The sequence below is a fragment of the Gymnoscopelus braueri genome (genome assembly GCF_963280865.1).
Source record: "Gymnoscopelus braueri genome assembly, chromosome: 9".
Classification (NCBI taxonomy): domain Eukaryota; kingdom Metazoa; phylum Chordata; class Actinopteri; order Myctophiformes; family Myctophidae; genus Gymnoscopelus; species Gymnoscopelus braueri.
The window spans coordinates 23,968,685-23,988,417 of NC_137610.1; the positions used below are offsets into that span (position 1 = coordinate 23,968,685).

At 42.4% G+C, this 19,733-nt stretch overlaps 3 protein-coding genes and 1 pseudogene across 4 annotated transcripts; 2 read left to right on the forward strand and 2 right to left on the reverse strand.

The window, feature by feature from the left end:
* Positions 1 to 544: 544 nt before the first annotated feature.
* LOC308092239 (uncharacterized protein) lies at positions 545 to 2,403 on the forward strand (the record flags this gene model as incomplete). The annotated part of the gene is made up of 4 exons (XM_080438085.1): positions 545 to 615; positions 1,420 to 1,482; positions 1,769 to 1,891; positions 2,296 to 2,403. Exons 1-4 carry the CDS (start codon positions 550 to 552, stop codon positions 2,401 to 2,403), a joined length of 360 nt encoding a protein of 119 aa, XP_080294211.1. The 5' UTR covers positions 545 to 549.
* A 4,279-nt stretch (positions 2,404 to 6,682) lies between these two features.
* On the reverse strand, positions 6,683 to 8,212 carry LOC308092240 (aarF domain-containing protein kinase 1-like; the record flags this gene model as incomplete). The annotated part of the gene is made up of 1 exon (XM_080438086.1): positions 6,683 to 8,212. One exon carries the CDS (start codon positions 8,210 to 8,212, stop codon positions 6,683 to 6,685), a length of 1,530 nt encoding a protein of 509 aa, XP_080294212.1.
* A 2,506-nt stretch (positions 8,213 to 10,718) lies between these two features.
* LOC308092241 (importin subunit beta-1-like) lies at positions 10,719 to 13,052 on the forward strand (the record flags this gene model as incomplete). The annotated part of the gene is made up of 1 exon (XM_080438087.1): positions 10,719 to 13,052. One exon carries the CDS (start codon positions 10,719 to 10,721, stop codon positions 13,050 to 13,052), a length of 2,334 nt encoding a protein of 777 aa, XP_080294213.1.
* A 2,883-nt stretch (positions 13,053 to 15,935) lies between these two features.
* LOC308092242 (dnaJ homolog subfamily B member 8-like) lies at positions 15,936 to 16,803 on the reverse strand (annotated as a pseudogene). The gene has a single exon. The product of its transcript is annotated as a dnaJ homolog subfamily B member 8-like (transcript).
* Between the last annotated feature and the right edge of the window lie 2,930 nt (positions 16,804 to 19,733).

Sequence of the window (19,733 nt, forward strand, 5' to 3'; positions counted from 1 at the left end):
TCATCATCCCTGACTAACTGAGCACATTGGAAGACTCGCCCAGCAGCTTTCTAACAAGGTAAGGGTTTCAATTTGTCATTAGTTTCTTTTTGTCTATCAGTTTAGTTTTTATTAGGTGACCTTTATAGGGTTTGCTAGTTTAGTTCAGTTCTTTTTTAAAGGCTTAGTTTAAGTTTTTATTAGGTTATGTTTAGTTTTTTATTGGAATATGGGGTATTAGTCTGTGGTGAGATTCAAAAAGTTGTGAACATTTTTGTAAATATGATCTGATCTACAAGCTCACAACGCATCGTAAGCTTTTAGATAAGCTATTTTCTTTCTATTTTGTACTAAATATTAACAAAGACTAAAACTAAGGACAATTTCTCAAGGATTTCAGGTTTAATTTAATTCGTTTTTTAACCACACAACACAGATTGAGTTAGTTATATATTTTTTGGTAAAGCCTCGTTTTTATTTCAGTTAACTAAAATGTAGTTGTTTCCCCCCCCCAATTTTAGTTTGAGTTATTTGATTATAACCTTGCTTTCCACTGTACAGTAAATCAGCATGGAGAAGACAAGAGCTGTCACCCTTCTGCTCCTATGTGTGGCCCTAGTCACTGTGGTCTGCAAGGTAAGCGCTGCTTCTTCACCTCACTACACGTTGTGAGCTTGTAGATCAGCTATTTTTGGTGAATATCCCCCTCCCAGAATAGGGATGCTGGGGTTCAAGTGTGCTGTAATTGATACTTTTGGTTAAAACAAAACTTTTTCAAAAGTGTTTGGTAAAAAAGTTAAAGCTCTATATTCTGATATTAATCATAACTATAGAAGTGTCTCTCTTTAGTTAACAGAAAATACATTTTCAGGTGGGACGCCTATTTTCATCCAATCAGGGGAGAGAACCCAGCTTCAATTTTATAGTCTTTCAGTTCCAATTTTTGTTTTGTTTCATCACTTCTAATTTCAATTGTTTATATTTTATCCTGTTGGAGTTCTCTCTCCTGATTGGATAAAATTGGTATCCTAACCTGAAAATGTATTTTACTAAATAGCTGGAGAGACGGGGAAACCCCTGGTACTGCACACTGCTTAGCAATGATTAATATCGGAATATAGAGCAATTTTATTTATATATTTTTTATTTAAGCAAAAAATAAATCACTTACTGTACCAGTAACCATTTAAACCGTATATACTTAAATGACCGGTGTTCCCCAGGGGTCTATACTTGGTCCCCATCTTTTTCCCCTCTACACCAAATGTCTTTCGCTGAAAATAGCTGATGTACAAGCTCACAACGTGTTGCAACTCGACACGTTGTGAGCTTGTAGATCTGCCATTTTCGCAGAGTGTTTGTCTATTATGACATGCCCAAAATAGGGATGCTAGGGTACATGTGGTTAACTGGCTGATAACGTGCTATTCCTTTTGTTAGGCTGAAGAAGAGGTGGAAGGACAAGGCGTCATGGCATCTATTGAGAAGAGAGCTCTTCCAATAGTAAGTCCTTTCAAACTATAGCAGGACAAAGGTGTGTGTGTGCGTGTGCGTGTGCGTGTGTGTGTGTGTGTGTGTGTGTGTACATATGTGCCTGTGGGTTTTATAAATATCGAACCAATGAAAAGAGCTTGTGCCTAAATAATAACTACATTGAATTGGAACACAGGTTATTTTTTCATTTCCTGAAAAGTAACAAGGTTCCCACCTGACAGCGATGATATTTATGTTGGCTATTCTAATCATTATATATCAGAGCAACATGTGTGTGTCTTTGTTTCATCCTCAGTGTGAAGCCGCCCAGAACTGCAAGAAGCGTAAATGTAAATGCGGAGAAGAACTTCCTGAGTGTGGCAGAGACCCCAACAACACCATTGCCAAGGCATACATCTGCGTTAAAGAGCTTCCAATAGTAAGTCCTTTCAATCTATAGCGGGACAAAAGTGTGTGTGTATAAAAAATAATATAATATATATATATATATATATATATATATATATATATATATATATATATATATATATATAAACTGTACACGGACACACACACGCACGCACGCACACACATGCAAACACACACGCACACACACACACACACACCATATTTCAGGTTTTTGTGTGCCTGTGGGTTTTATAAATATCGAACCAATGAAAAGAGTTTGTGCCTAGATAATAACTACATTGAATTAGAACACAGGTTATTTTTTCATTTCCTGAAAAGTAACAAGGTTTCCACCTGACAGCGATGATATTCATGTTGGATATTCTAATCATTATATATCAGAGCAACATGTGTGTGTCTTTGTCTCATCCTCAGTGTGGCATCACCCAGAACTGCAAGAATCGTAAATGTAAATGCGGAGAAGACCGCCCTGACTGTGGCAGAGACCCCAACCCCAAGCTCAAGATATACATCTGCCAGTAATTCTACACTCTAAGGACCACCATGGAAAGAAGCTCTCCGGCTTTATTGTGTCTTATCCTTTTGACAGAGATGTACAAATAATATATGTTTATGCATAGTCATTTCTTGTCAATAAAGATGTTAATCAATCAATAAATCAAAATTAGAATAGTTTCCACTCAATCAATAAAACACTATAATCGATATTTTTTGTGGTTCTGCATTTCCTTTTACTCCACTGTTACTATTTGAAAACTCGGAAATCTGGGACTTTTGACAGAGGATTCATAATGATCTGTAAATGTGGCAACAATATTGGGTAATATTCTTCACCACAAGTAATGTAGCAAAATATTGTGAAGCAAAATGTATGATGAGATGTTGTACTCGCATAAAGGAGCATTTCACCCATTTTAAATCTTCAAATAATTGGTCCACACTAATGCACATTATAAGATGGAACAAAGTACGTCTACTCACTCACTGTCTCATTGGTGGACTATGGACAGTTCAGACACCTACCAGAATGACATCATCGATGGGGATTCCAAGCTAATAGAAACAACAGCCTTTCTGTTCCTGGAAAGTTAGCACGCTGAAAAATAAGCCATTATTAGAAAGAAGAAAGAAAAAAAAAAGAAATCTGTTTAACTATTTTAGCATGACACCCGTTGTGCAGCAATGTATAAAGTAATGCTTAAGTGGTTAATCAAATTGTTGATATTATAAAAAAAACGAATTAAAAAAATAAATAGTTGCAGCCCTACTGCAATCCATGACTTACAGAGCCCTGGCTAATGGCTTGGCAACCCAGCCTGACACGCTCCACAGAGTTCCCCTTCCTACTTTGGTTTTTCAGTTTGGTGTTTGATTAGTTGCGAGTGTGTTTGGTCTAGTTTTAGTTTTAGGACTGGTTTTACTTTAGTTTGGATCTAGTTTTAGTCTTGCACATGTGCGAGCTAATGCCAGTGGTGTAGGCCTATAATTTTGATGTAGACAGGAGAATTGGCTAGACCTGCTGGTTCTTGGAGGATGATCTTCCATCACTGCCTGTAATGGCACTGCTATTACTATGCAACTTGTTTGAGAACGCAACTGGTCAAGGCCAGGAATAAATTGCTAATGATAATAGTCATTTATTTTTCTATGAAGTTTCTGTTTGTTAAAATCTACATTTTGGGGGGCACAGTGGTGCAGTCGGTAGCGCTGTCGCCTCACAGCTAGAAGGTCCTAGGTTCGAGAATGCTGTGGGCGCTGGGGGCGTGTCCTCTCCTCCACGTCAATTTGACCCTAGGTCGGGTTGGCGAAAGGGCCTTTCTGTGTGGAGTTTGCATGTTCTCCCCGTGTCTCCTAGGGTAGTTAATACCCTCACAAAAACATGTAGTAATCCTGGTCGCTATACTACCTCCCCCATGACAGCCGGGGCGCCTGATGGAGGGGAAGGGAACTGGTTGGAATAACGTGTTCCTTCCACGCGCTACGTCCAACCGGGGAAACTCCCCCCTGTCAGGTGACAAGAAGGTCAGTTGGCTCTCATGCATTGAAGGAGGCATGAGCTCGGCCATGGGCTCCCTAGGCTGGTGGGGGGAGTGTAGCGCCCAGGATCACTTAGAAAATTGGCACAGAGTGAAAAAAAAAGGGTTACAAAATCGCGGGATAAAAATTTAGAAAAAAATAAAATAATGTACATTTTGTAGTCATGTTGGTTTCATGCCATTTGAAAAGGTATTCACACCAATATTACAATAAAAGTGACAGAATACGCATCAAAATGTCAAATGGTGTACATATAAATGAGAAATATTGAATATGCTATCCACTTGAAGTGAATGAAAGTGTTCTCATAAAATATATATTAAACAAAAAGCTGAGAAAACCTCTGTTTTCTAATAGAAGATTATGCAATAGAAGATGATGTTTTATTCCGCATTATTCCGCAATTTTCCTGTATATTATCATATTCTTATGAAAAATACTGGTTACACCAATTAACACAACCCAGTTATATCACTTGACAATGTTGCTTCTATAATCAAATTCTACTCTACTACAGAGTAAATTCTATTCTACTACAGAAAATTAAGTATGAGTGTCAATAAGCTCAAATTGGTCAAAGCTATATAAGTTTTATTTAATTTCACCTGACATTAATCAGTATAGAGACGTAGGATATTTATATGTGTGTGTGTGTATGTGTGTGTGTGTGTGTGTGTGTGTGTGTGTGTGTGTGTGTGTGTGTGTGTGTGTGTGTGTGTGTGTGTGTGTGTGTAAGGCCCCCCTGGCATGTGGCTCGGATCCTAGCTTCCTAGGCTTCAGGAAGAAACCTAGTGGAAAGCTAGACAGTTGCTCTCCCGGCTTCGGTGTGTGGTCAGACTGTCCGGACTTAAACGATCTGTGCTGTTGGGCTGATGTTACCTTGAAGTGGGTAGGGTCTAACTCTGAGGCGATGGCTGTCTCGGAGGACTTTATATCTGACTCCAAGATCTCTGTCAGAGCATCTACGACTGTGTGTGGAGCAGAACACCAACTCCCACTGACTAATGCCCGAGGCCGCCTCTTATGGACACAACAGCAAAGGCAGCGGCAGCATTCGACCGAGCTGAGGCTGCAAGGGAAGACTACATGTCTCCATGCTGCGGACCATTCTGTCTCTCACTCTGTGTTAAAAAATGTTGCTTTAGACGAATACATTGTTGTCTTTACTCTGAAAGCGAGGTTGCAGGTTTTACCATCTAAACTTAACTTCTCCATCTGGTTTCCAGGCAACCATGCTCCTCACTGTATACATCATGGTCATGAACAAATAGCTGAAACCATGTCCCACATCTTAAATGGGTGCCATGTATACAGGGGACTCTACATAAGTAGGCATGACAGAATAGTGGATTTGATATCAAAAGATATCACTTCTTTTTTCAGGTCCTCCATCATGCTGTATAAGCATTCTACTGTGAAGCCGAGGATGTTTAACCTGTGTAACGATGATTCTATGTTCTCTAACATTTCAGCTAACACCCCTGATGTCATTTTTGTTAATGAAAACCATAGGGAGGTGTTCATTCTCGAGGTCGGCTGTACTTTTGATTACAGCTTAGAGGAAGCCTTCCTAACCAAAGTGCTATAATATCATCAGCTAGAGCAGACCATCTCTCAGCTAGGCTACAGATGCAAACTTTTGGTTTTTATCTTTGGTAGTCTAGGACACGTGCACAAGTTGGTTGTAAGGGGCCTGCAAATGGCCGGCCTCTCCAAAAGGAGGGCTAAACAATTAGCAAGGTACTGCTCAATATCAGCTATTATAGGAAGCCGCTCAATTTTGAGGAGGCGTTGTTTCCTTTACCGATGATTGTTGTCCGCTGTGTTCGACAAGTATGTTTTGTATGTAACAATGCTCTGCTTTACATGCACTTTGTAACTGGCTGTTTTCCCTTTATCTGACTGCACTGGCAGTGTTTACGTCCTTTGTACATCTTGTACTTCTGTTTATGTGGACATAAATAAATATTTCAAGTGTGTGTGTGTGCGTGTGTGTGTGTGTGCGTGCGTGCGTGCGTGTGCGTGCGTGCAATGATGTAATGGGCTGTTTTCCAAGACCTCAGACAACTGTTGCTAGCTCCAAGTACTCTGACAACAGGCGGCTGTTGTCACAGTACTGACGTCATATATATACGTCATATAGACTAGCCTAGTACTTATATTGTAGCATTGCCCGGGTAAAGGGCAATGCTACAATATAAGTACTAGGCTAGAGCAGGTGAACCTATTTCACCTGCTCAATGACCTTATAGACTGGCCTGTACCCGCTGTCACAGTACCGCTGTGACTGCTGTCATAGCCTTATCTGGCCCCCGTGTACCCAGCTAGTTTAGAATGAACAGTGTTTTTGCCACGATGATGCCATGCTGTTTCCAGCTACTTTGGACTAAAATATTGTTTACCATGTGCTGTTATTAGGCTATTACTATGATCTGGTTCATTTGCTTGCTATTTTGTAATACAGGCATGAAAACAGAGTAATTTGCCTGGGTGTGCGTGTGTTTGTATTGTGATTACTGTTGTTGTGAGAGCCAGGCCAAATGTCCCCACATTGGGAGGACAAGAATTGTCCTGGTGTCCTCACAAGAGAATTTGTTTCATCGTATTTTTAGAGCTAAGCTTACAATTTCGAAAAGATTCGGGTTTGGGTTATAGTTAGGTATTTAGAGGTTAGGTTTAAGGTTGAACGATGCTGAGGTCGTTGGGGTCCTGTGTTGTAAATGTAAAAGCCAGAGTCAAATACTGTTGACCAAAGAGGTCACTTTCAGCAGCCGGGAAGCCATGAGAGGATAGTTACCCACCAAAGGTAGAGTTCATAGGCACTGATCCGCCACAGGTTCAGCGTCTCCGCTGCCGCAATCTGAAACCGCTGCATCCTGGACCGCGCCTTACTCTTCTTGTGACTGGCGAGGGCACGGACGCAGCAGCGTGACATGTTGATGAAGCTGGATGAGCTGGCTCTGGTTTCCAGCGTGGTCTCAATGCTGCGCAACAGGTCGTTGGTCTTCAACAGCAGCAGCATCGGACGGGGCATGCGGTTGAGAAGCTCGCTAATCTGGGGCAGGTAGAGCGCGGCATGGGTCCGGATTTTCACATCCTCAGAGCGTGTTAAGGGTGTGGAGCTGATGCCCGTGTTAACGGAGGACCAGGCTCTAGCAGTGAGGATGCAGGCGAACAGTTGGTACAGATCTCCGGCACCAAGCCTGCGACTATAACACTCCACCTCTGACATGTCCGCTCTGATCAGAGCCTGCCATAGATGACAGTAGTCCAACCTGAATTCTGGCTGCAACACCTGATAGAGTCCGTGATCGAGTAGGACAATCTCCGTCTTCTTGCTGATGGGACACTTGTGTACTAGCACATTGCCGGGGTGGGGGTCACAGTGTACAAAACCATGCACGAATATCATCTCGCTGTACATCTTCCCCAAGTTCTCGGAGATATCATTGACGTTGATACCATGTCTCTTCATGTAGTCACGGTCGCTGACCTCTCCACCGTCTGCGAAGTCCATGGTCAGAATTCTTTTGGTGGACAAGTCCCAGTGGATCTGAGGGATCTTGAGGAAGGTCAAATGCGATAGCATGAGCGACACCTTCTCTGAATTGCGCCCCTCGTTGAGGAAGTCCAGTTCGAGGGGGATGTTCTTCTTGACCTCGTCCACTAGCCACATGAAGGCAAAATCTGGGAAGAGCCAGTGGACCGCCTTGAACAGCAACTCCATGACCACTATGTCCTTGGAGCTCTGTTTGTGGACTTTGGGGTGCTGGACCTTGACGGCCACTGTCCTGCCATCATGGAGCACAGCTTTATGGACTTGGGCTAAAGAAGCTGCTCCATGAGGCTTCTCTTCAAAGGAACCAAATAGCTCAGACAGGTCTTTGCCCAGGTCCTCTCTGATGACCTGCCGGATCTCTTCCATGGTGCTCTGAGGAGCACGGCTGTGCAGAACCTTCAGGGTGGAGGTGTACTCCTCAGGCAGCAGGTAGTTCAGGGCCCCCAGGTGTTGGCCAACCTTGATGAAGATTCCACGGTTGGCACAGCACAAGTCCCTCAGACGCTCTGCTGAACGCCTGTGTACCTTGGATCTAAGGCTCCAGTACGCCTCTGTTCCATATTGCTCGTGTCTGAATGCAGTGAGGTAGTCGTAGCTGATGACAGCTGTCGCGGCAGCGGCATGTCCAAAGCGAACAATGCTGAGGTCGTTGGGGTCCTTGTTGTAAAGGTAAAGGCCAGAGGAGGCAAATACTGCTGTGGCCAAAGAGGACACTTTCAGCAGCCGGGCAGTCATGTCATGTGAAGGCAGTTTCCCACCACCTGTGATCCGCCTTCTGGGTACAGTTTGTACTCTTGTGCCCCCTCCATACCGTTTAAGTACCCAGTCTGTCCAAGGCAGTCACATGTGACGTCAGAACGTAATAACCATATATGGCTTAGGAGTTTGAGATAGACATATGGCCAGAGACTCTCCGACTACATCAGACTCCAACATTTATAAATTACTTGCTTACCTTTATGGGTGTCTTTATTATCTCCGCCGGACCAAAAGCAGGGTGCCTCTGTCTGTCTGTCTGTCTGTCAGCGACAACTGTTATTTCTGTGAAATGCAGGCCGTCTGTCATGTACAGTAGACTGCCTGCTCAATGGCACACCTCCAATTCACTGTTTCTCGACCCTTAGGTCTATACCCTTACAGGTCTGTAACTCTGAGATTGTCCAAATCAACACATGGAAACATTTCCTTTGGGACCTCAATCTACATTGTAAACATTTCCGTTTTAATTTAACAGAGAATATTGGAACCGGGTCTATTTGGTTCCAATTGTACTCTTTTGAAGGATCCCTGGCTAATAAGCCTCATATGCCTTTATACATATAACTACCCTCTATAACTAAAATTATAATTAAATATTGTATCTATTTTAGAAATAGTTCATCTTTTACTCAAGTGGGACAACGGCCATTGCAAGGTGATGATGTCATTTGTCCATGTGGTCCAGCAATAAACAATCGTACTTAACCTAAACATAACAAAAGAAAACGACTTAATACTTCCCAAGGTTAATATGAGCATCAAAACTATATTTTAAATATATTTTTATTAGCACATGCATTCCATAGGGCAGGACCACACCTGGACAAATGACATCATCAGCTTGCGACGGGCGTTGTCCCACTTAAAAGATTAACTATTTCTAAAACAAATAAAATATTTAAGGTGTTTTTAACTGTAATTTTTGTTATAGAGGGCAATTATAATGTATTAAGGCAAATATGTCTTATTAGCCAGGGATATAATGTATTACAACTATGCTAATTATAATACACTATAATAGATTATAACTGTGATTGTAATACAATATAAATTATTATAATGTATTAGAACTATGATAATGATAATACACTATAATAGATTATAACTGTGATTATAACACTATAAAGTATTATAATGTATTACAACTAGGATAATTATAATAAACTATAATACATTATAACAGTGATTATAATACAATATAATATATTATCATGTATTACAACTATATCCTGGTCTGAATAAAAAGTCAGTGAGTGATCAGTCATTATGAAGTGTTTGGCCCCGTTTGGCCTAACGTAGACCTACTCTGGAGTGGTGCCAAAATAGGCACCCAATTGAGACCCCTTTGACACCACTAAGCATCACCTTCTCCGGACAGGACCTTCCCCTCTCACCGGTTGTCACAAACCTGGGAGTAAAAATGGACCCTCACCTCAACTTTGAGACCCACATCAAACATCTATGCAAAACATCCTTCTTTCACCTCAAAAACATCTCAAAACTCCGTCCCACACTCACGCTAGCATATTCAGAAAAACTCGTCCACGCCTTCGTCTCCTCCAGGTTGGACTATTGCAACACAATTCTCATCGGGATCCCTAGCAAGAGCCTTCAAAGGCTCCAGTATATTCAGAACAGCGCTGCTAGGGTCTTGATGAGAGTGCGCAAACATGAGCACTTCACACCCATCCTCCGCTCCACTGGCTTCCCGTTACTTACCGGACCCAATACAAGATATCCCTGTTGACACATCAGTGCATCCACGGCAACGCTCCCTCCTACCTCAAGGAACTAGTCTCCCTACAACCCTCGACCCACAACCTCCGCTCTTCAAACACCAACCTCCTCAACACCCACAAGGCTTTTTGCTTAGTCGCCCCCGAACTGTGGAAAGCCCTCCCTGTCCACCTGAGAGCACCACAGTCGGTTGACTGCCTTAAGAGAGGACTAAAGACCTACCTTTTTAACAAAGCATTTTTTAGCCACACTGGTTTTACCTCTAGGCTTTATGCCCCATCTTTTAATTGTTTTGTTTCCGTTTCTCAGATGTTTTTAATGGTGTGAGGTTTCTTTTTATGCAACTGCCTATTGTAGCACTTTGAGATTTTTCAAATGTAAAGTGCATTATAAACAAAATCCATTATTATTATTATTATTATTATTGTAATGGAAATGGCGGCACAAATAGGCGGTATATATATATATATATATATATACCTGGCCTCCACAGCTGTGAATGTAGGCTCTGTGCATAACAGTAGTCCTTGTGCATAAGTGAATCCAAATTCAGGATTGGTGCGAACTGTGCGAATCGGCGTAGTTATGCATCGGCGTAGTTACGCATGCATTGCAATGGTTTGCTCTGGTCACCCTATATTAGGTGGTTTTCCATTTTTTCCAGCAGCAGCACCATCATCTGAACCACTGAACATTTTGAATCCACTTTTAGTTGCTGTTAAGCGAAGAGAGCTGGGGGAACGTGATGAAGCTTGTAACAATTCTTGAAAATACCGTCTCTACAGATCAAAATGAACTGGAGGTGGCCCAGAAGTTTCTGGAGCAGGCGGCGATTGAGAGTCTGCCGTCCTTTTTGGTTGAGTTGTCCAAAATCCTAGCCAATCGAAGGAACACCCAGGTGGCTCGCATGGCCGCCGGCCTGCAGGTGAAGAACTATCTGACCTCCAAAGACCCAGACATCAAGAAGCAGTACCAGCAGAGATGGCTGACCATTGATGCCAATGTGCGATGCAAGGTTAAAGCCTTTGTTCTTCAGTCACTGGGTACAGAGACAAACCGTCCCAGCTCTGCATCCCAGTGTGTGGCAGGGATTGCCTGTGCTGAGATCCCAGTCAGCCAGGGGCCTGAACTCATTCCTCAGCTGGTGACCAATGTAATTGACCCCTCCAACACTGAACGCATGAAGGTGTCAACATTGGAGGCCATTGGATACATTTGCCAAGACATAGACCCAGAACATCTACAGGACAATTCCAACCAGATTCTGAAAGCCATCATCCAGGGAATGAGGAAGGAGGAACCCAGCAACAGTATCAAACTGGCAGCAACCAATGCCCTGATCAACTCATTGGAGTTCACCAAAGCCAACCTTGATAAAAAGACAGAGAGACACCTCATTATGCAGGTGGTATGTGAAGCAACACAGTGTCCTGACATCAGAGTGCAAGTGACGGCCTTACAGACCTTGGCGAAGATCATGTCTGTGTATTACGAGTACATGGAGACCTACATGGGCGAGGATCTCTTCCCGATCACCACAGAAGCCATGAAGAGTGACATAGACGAGGTGGCCTTACAGGGCATTGAGTTCTGGTCTACCGTCTGTGACAAGGAGATAGAGCTAGCTGTTCAAGTTTATGAGGCTACGGAGCAGGGCAGTTTTCCGAAGCATACCAGTCAATTCTATGCCCAAGGGGCCTTGCAAGACCTGGTCCCCATCCTCATACAGACCCTCACCAAACAGGATGAGAATGACGATGATGATTATTGGAACCCACGCCACGCTGCCGGTGTATGTCTGATGTTGCTGGCCACCTGCTGTGAGGATGATGTCATTTCTCATGTCCAGCTCTTTCTCAAAAAGTATATCAAACACCCTGACTGGCGTTACCGTGATGCCTGCGTCATGGCCTTTGGTATCATCCTGGAAGGACCTGAACCCAACCTGCTGAAACCCCAAGTAATACAAGCTATGCCCACCCTGATAGAGCTAATGAAAGACCCCAGTGTGGTGGTGAGGGACACCACAGCCTGGATAGTAGGCAGGATCTGTGCGCTGCTGCCCGAAGTAGCCATTAACGAGATCCACCTGCTCCCCTTGCTGCAGTGTCTGATAGAAGGACTCGGGGATGAGCCCCTTGTGGCCTCAAAAGTCTGCTGGGCATTTTTCAGTCTGGCGGTAGCCAATAAGGCTATGGATTCAGCGGACCAGGAGAAACCCAACACATACTGTCTGTCTTCCTCCTTTGAAATCATCATACAGAAACTGCTGGAGACCACAGACAGGCCCGACGGCCACCAGAAAAACCTGAGCTCAGAAGCCTATGATGCTCTGATGATGATTGTCATGAACAGCCCAGAGGACTGTTACCCTGCCATCCAGAAGATCTCAGATAAGGTGATGGACTCCCTGCCGAGAATGTTCTTCCAAAACAGCACAGGTTCTGGAGGGGTCCAAGAAGATACTCTCATGGTCGTATCCACCCTATCCAACCTTTGCTGGACTCTGAAGACGAACATCCTGCCTTACTGTGACGAAATCGTGCAGCTACTGCTGGACAACTTGGAGAATGAGAACGTCCTCTGGTCAGTAAAGCCCCAGATTCTGTCAGCGTTTGGTGACATTGCTCTGAACATCAGAGGAGAGTTCAAGAAATACCTGAAGATTGTCCTTGACACTGTGCAGCAGGTCTCCCAAGCCCAGGTGGACAAGACGGACTATGACACAGTTGATAACCGAAATAAATGGAGGGGGGGTTGTCTGATGGCCTTCACAGGAATCATTCATGGCCTGCACCCTGATGAGATGCTGGTGCAGCCGTGGGTGGAGTTCATCCTGGCCTTCACCAACCAGATTGCGGAGGATGAGAACCACTCAGATGACATTTTGGCCAGTGCTGTTGGCCTCATTGGTGACATGAGCAGGGCGTTTGGTAAGGAATTGCGGAAGTTTGTAGGGAAATGTCCTCTCATCAACAACTTGCTGATAGAGGGACGACGCTCCAAGACCTCTAGCACTAAGAAACTGGCAATGTGGGCGACTGAGGAGTTCCGCAAGCACAAGAACAATAAGGCCTGATGTGGCTCTATATACTCTCTATAACAAATAGGAGGGCCGCTGTAATTCCCAGACATTTCTTTCCAGTCACTCTTCATCAGGTCTGAGAACCGATGATGCCTAACCCAGTTGCGGCCGAAACGTTGTCATTAATAAACTATTCTCCTGGGAGCTGACACAAAATGCTGACTTTTTCTTCTCTCCAGCTCTACAGAGTGCACCTTTCTAGTGGTATTATGTTATCAACAAAATGTAGTATAGTACATAATAATTATAATATAGAGTTGATTGTTTGGTAATACTTTCTATGAATCCCATGTCTATAAATAATGCATTATTTTATATATTCATTATATACATATAATGTATTATACTCCGCTTATGGGTGTATACTTATAGTTGTAAGCACTGATAAATATGCATAATGCTTTAAAACAGTAATAAAAATTATGATTATAAAGCATTTTATAATGACTTATAAGGTCAAGTATCATAATTGCTCACATTTATCTTTTTTTGTAAGGATAATATAATTGTCATAGTTGTAAGCCCAATAACAAATTAAGACCATCACGATACTCGATACGTACCGTTTGGTACAGTGTACCAAAATCAAAAGCAATATCACGATTTTCATGCTATTTCATTATGTCACTTCCGCACATGTGCCTGCCGAATTGCGTCCAAGGGAAGCCACGTGCGGTTGTTGTTTTTCTGCACATTCCGTGCATTCCTGCTTCCGATTGATTGATTGAATACTTTATTAGCAGTTTGCAAAAAAAGAACAGGAAAGTACAGTTCAATACAAGGTCAACGGTCTGCTCTTCCTCAGAGCGCAGATCACCGCCAATCTAGCGCCAGGCCGGGTTGTCAATGTCAAAATCCAACTTTTCAAAGAATGTTATCTAATCTGAAAATGTTCAATGAGTTGATAAAACCCAAAGTTTATATTATTAATATGTTGAACATATAAATAACTTTCATTTGAATAAGAATTATAAATAACAAATGAGAATATAGAGAAACAAGTGTTTTTCTTTACAAATTTAAATTAAATAAAAATCGAATATGAATCGAATCATGAGCTTAGAATTGAAAGTCAAATGGAATCGTGGATTAGGCATATTCACTTCCGAAGTATTAATAAGTGTAAAATTATTACAATGTATTGCAATTATGATAATTACAAAAAACTTTGATCCTAGTGAGAAGAAAAAGTCTGAGTGACCAGCAATTATGAAGTATTATGCTACTTGACCTTAGTCATTATAAATTATTTTGTCTTATTGTTTTTAAATTGAAATCTTACAGTGCTGTAAGCATATTATAATACATTTATTATGAAAAGTGTACTGATTATTTATGCATGCTTATTATACCTATAATTATACAGTGTTATGATGCGTTATGTATTAATGTATGTGTGTTAATGTATTAGAATGTATCATGGAAAGTCTCACCTCAATGATGACTAAATAAATAGTTCCAGGTTGTGGATAAAATGTGTATATGTGCATTATCACCATTTCCGCATCTTTCAATCCTCAACCAATTATAAGACACCTGGTTTATAACTACTCACAAATGTTTGGTGTGAAGTTCTCAAAATGGGGTACAGGGAACCGTGGGGGGTCTAATCTATCCCAGCACAAAATATTTTCAAATGGGGGTCAACTGACCAATTTGTGGGTCTTTGACAAGAAAATGAACCACTGAGTTACTGTAGATGCCATGCAACAGATGTCATGGGTGGGATTTGAAAACAAAAAATTGCCATATTATAATGCTGGCTTTTGCGCAGCTCAAAGTGAATATATGATATATTCACATTAGGATATATTATATATCCCAATGTTTCATCCTCAAAAAGAGTGTGATGTGTGGGTTAATAAATTCACAGACGTCTACTATTTGAGAGTCCGCTGTACTGAACATGATTTTGAGAAATGTTGCCATCTAGTGGTTGTTTGAAGATCAAGTACATATAATTATCACTAGTTTTGAGTTAAAAAGGTTGAGAATCACTTACTTTACTAGACTGTAAAAGACTGTGAAAGAAAATGTCAGTTTCAGCCATAGACCCCAAAAAAGACACGGTCTATTAAGTGCATAAACTCCATCAGGTTCTATATTTGGGCTACGTTTCAGCCCAATCCGACCCTCTTTGACTTCTAGTGGAAAATCAAAGTTCTAAAAAGTAAAAAAAAAAATATATTCACAATTATTATGTGAAAAAAATATTCATGGATTTAATTCATTGGCCTACTGGCAGCCTACACAAAAAGTTGGCGCTGATCAGTCCAGCGGTTTGAGAGATTAGCATGGACACACAGACGAGAGAAAGCCTTCATTCTAAGTTCAATAAATTGGCAATAAAATGGAAGAAAAAAAAGGAAAGAAAGAAAAAGAAAACAGCTAGCCAAGTGGGAAGGAGCGTGTGAATCGAAGGTGCACAAGGGACTATACATCCTCTCCAGCCCAACAAGTGGGGGATTGGCAAAAATAAAAATCTAAATAAATTAAATGCAGAGGAATTTGAACTATTACTTTTTTAGGAGATTCAAAATGCAAAGTGTCCTGTCTTTCTTTCCAGTATTCATCTCACATCAAGTTGACATTCATTTTAAGTTTCAAATAAAGCTCAATAGTAAGTGTCTTTCAGCTGGTAGAGAAGCCCAATGGACAGAGATTAGTGCATCATGGGAGTGTGACCTTTACGCTCAGGGCCTGTGGGGTGTGGTTACTTGGGGGTGGGTTCTAAATGGACCCCTTACAGATCGTCTGTAACTCTGAGTATACAAATGGAAACAAATGGACGGGTCAAGTTGGTTCCGTTTGTATTATGGGGGTCCTTTTTGAGAACCACTTTGATTAGCCTTAAAGGCCTGGAGTGTGAGAGTGAGATTAGATCAGTAGTTTTTTCTGGTGGGCCTTCATTTCCAACAGGCTGCATGCCAGCACCACTTGTAAGAGTTCTTCATCGTCTTCGATCCTTTGTGTGCTGTTAGAATGCGGATTTATGCAGGACCGGTCAGACTCAGTGGGGGGGTCTGGGGGGTTTGTGGGACTTTTGGGGCAAGCCGAGGGAGAGCCGTTGTTGCTCCCGTCGGCTCAGCTCCAGTGCCAGGGCCATCTCATCCTCCACTCCGTTGATAAGGACCTTTTTCAGCTCCCCATCCTCCTCAATCTCTGTTCTCTGTTGCCCATTCTCATTGATGTTTGTGGTGGTGGTGCGCTTGCCGTTGATGATGCGATGTGACACGGTCATGGATTTAAAGGTGCCTGCCACCCCTAGTCTTCTTACTGAGGGGAATATAGAAGAGACTCGACTGTAGCCAAAATGAGAAGAGAAGCCTGTCTGGTCTGGGAAACCTGCAAAGCTAGGGATACTGCTCGGGTTCGAACGTGGAAAATTGTCAATGTTCGAACGGAGGATTTCGAATGGATCCTGCCCACTGAAAAACTCTCTGAACACCTCGAATGGATTGCGGAACGTGGAGGGGAAATCTGGGAACTGTGACGAGACATCTGTACAAGGGAAGCCTCTGGGTCTCGTTCGGTCACTGCCATGGTGGTCGTATGCCTCCCGTTTACTCCTATCGGACAGAACTTCATAGGCCTCGGCCACTTCTTTAAACCTCTTCTCTGCTTCATCCTTGCTGTCGGGGTTCTTGTCTGGATGCCATTTCAGTGCCAACTTCCTGTAGGCTTTCTTGATGTCTTCCTGAGAGGCTACGTTGGGAACACCCAGGATGTCATAGTAATTCACCATGTCGCCCCTCCTCACTCCTCAGTTTGTACCTTTGAAATGGATCAGTAAGTAGGTCGGATTTTAACCTATGGTTTAGATTTTTATTGTAGCAGTGCCCCGCGTTTGTCCTGTCTTCGTGACAGTCTCTCACACTGCACACAATTCACAACTTCTTTCAATTCTGTAGTTTGAACGGAAATGAGACCAGTATACAGTTTAAGTACCGTCTAGCCAGTGAGGCATGACATAGGTCATGCCTCTCAACCAATCACGTGAGGTCGGAACGTAATCCTATATTAAAATTGTCTTAAGGGAGGACCGGCCGGCCAGCCGGTGGACCTCTGGCTCATGTGCCCCAATGCAGCTACGCCCAAATGTGTGATGTCTAACCTCAATGTGTCGTCATGGCATCAGGAGCAAACAAATCATATCTCCATATATGGGCATAAAAGGAGGCATAAAAGGGACAAGGGCTGTATTCAAAGATCCGGTTGTCCAGAGCCACAGATCCGACCACTATGCCCATATATGGTCATGCGCATATATGGCACCGACCCACTCGGCGTGCACAGCGGCAAGGACTCGAGGGAGTGCCCGCTGTCCAGTAGTTCGAATATCCAGTTGTCCAGAACCGCAAATCCAACCAATTTGCCCATATATGGACATTCCCATATATGGGCATATATGGATGACATCAGAGATCCCCATATATGGGCATAAAAGGGACACAGGTAGAGAGACAGATACAGAGATTTTTATATATGGGCACAAAAGGGACAGACTGATTCAACCGGTACTCTGACAAAGCTCACGACACTATGACTCAGACATATTGGTCGGATCGGCGGTGCGACGTAGGTGTGAGGACCACTTAGCGGCACAAACCTCTAGTTTTTATATATTTGGTCGGTCTACGTCATGGACTCCATATTTGGACTACAAACCTGTGTGTGTGCGTGCGTGCTTGTGGGTGTGTGTGGTTACCATCGTGTATGAGTTTGATGAGCAGCAGCAGGACCCCAGACAGCAGCAGAGTGGAGGAGAAGGGCAGGCGGCGCGGGGCGCACCGGATCACCAGCCACGCACAGCCGTACCTGATGAACTCACTGGCCCCGGCCACCAGACAGTTGATGTAAGGGTCGCCAGCCATGTTTGGCGTGTTTAAAGACATCCCATAATAACACATGGAAATCACAATCCTACAAGAAAGATAGATACATAGATAGATAGATAGATAGATATAGATATAATTGCAGCATTTTACATTTTGAAGTACTTTTACTTTTGGTACTTTAAGTACATTTAGATGCCAATCCTTATACTTTTCTCAGGCATTTCTGCAGTACGCCATCATGGTATAGCTGGGCCCTCAGTCAGGAAGCACCAAGTTTCAAGGACATTGACGGTGTATGCTAGGATATCAGTCTGTTATTGTCTGTTTTGGTCAGCACCTGGGGGTACCAGAAGCTCAAAACAAAAACTGACTACGAGTCAGTAGCAACACCAGAATAAGCTATTTGGCATTGGCAGAGAAGATTTGGAAAATTCAATTCATTCATGTTATCTGTGAGTCTGTTATTACATAATTTGTTTCTGTCTGTCTGTCTTTTGTCTGTTAAGCTGTCCAAACCGTTTAAACTACGTCGATAAGACACAAAATCAATGTATTTTATAATAAATATTCCAATTAAAGGTTACCAATGTATGCTTTATGTTTTATTCCAACTACAAAATCTTGGTTCCAAATCCGCAAATCTCACTGAACCAGTTTGTCCCGTCTGCTAAATGCCTAATTTGTAGGTATGGTATAGGTTTTGGAAGGTCCGGTGCATCACAGGAGCAGGACACAGGACAATGGCAACAGTAAGGAGGACGAACTGGAGATACATTGATACATTTACTGCCTTTTTATTCAGGTGCAAAGTACAGATAAGGGATCTGTACTTTGCACCTGAAAAGAACAAAAGAATCTCTATGAATTCAAGGCTTCATGGGGTGTGTAATTGATAGAATTATTCGGGTGAACTACTCCTTTAATAAAAAAGGTAGTAAATGTATCCGAGTTGCTCCAGTTCAATTTACAATTTAGGCATTTAGCAGAGTGGTTTACAGTAAGCAAGGAAAACACTCGGTAATACATCAAATGCATAGACATAGTCATCTAAGATCATAGGTAAACTAAGAACCTACAATATCATCAGTCTAAACAGTATAATATAACAAAAAATCTATAATATGTACATTGAAACTATACACTCGTTACCTCTCCAAATCGTAATTAGTAAAACCACAAGTTGCAACATTCCTTTCTACCTCCTTCATTGTTTCCCTGTCAGAGTCATAGACAGACAGACAGACAGACAGACAGACACCTTTATTGATCCCGTGGGGGAATTTCAGTCACCTAGATGCAGCACAGCAGTTAAGAGTTGGACATGGTCAAAAAACTAAAGAACAAAAAAGAACCCTAATCCTGAGCAGCTTTTAAAAACAGGTGATTTTGACAGTGTTGATTCACCCAACAGCCAAGCAGCTGAATTTGTATCTTAACACATAGTGAGCGTAAGGATACGGTCACACATGCAAACTATAACATAATGACATGTCCAACTGCATATGCTTCCCTCCCATTGTCCATCACAATATGCATAATTATGACAATTGTGAATGCTATAGAATCTATAGCATTCACATATAGATAGACAGAGGGGAGGGGGGTGATTTACAGTAAGTCCATGAATAGAGAGTATGATGTGGCATTGCCTACATGGCTGTCAGCATTTACCTTCCGTGATGGGCAAGGCGAGGCAATTTTATTTGTATAGCTCATTTCAAAAACAAGGCAATTCAATGTGCTTTACACAAAACATCAAGCAAAGGAAACCCAATAATACAATTATAAAATGTCATTAGGATACATAAAACAAAACCAGTAAAAATGAATAGACACA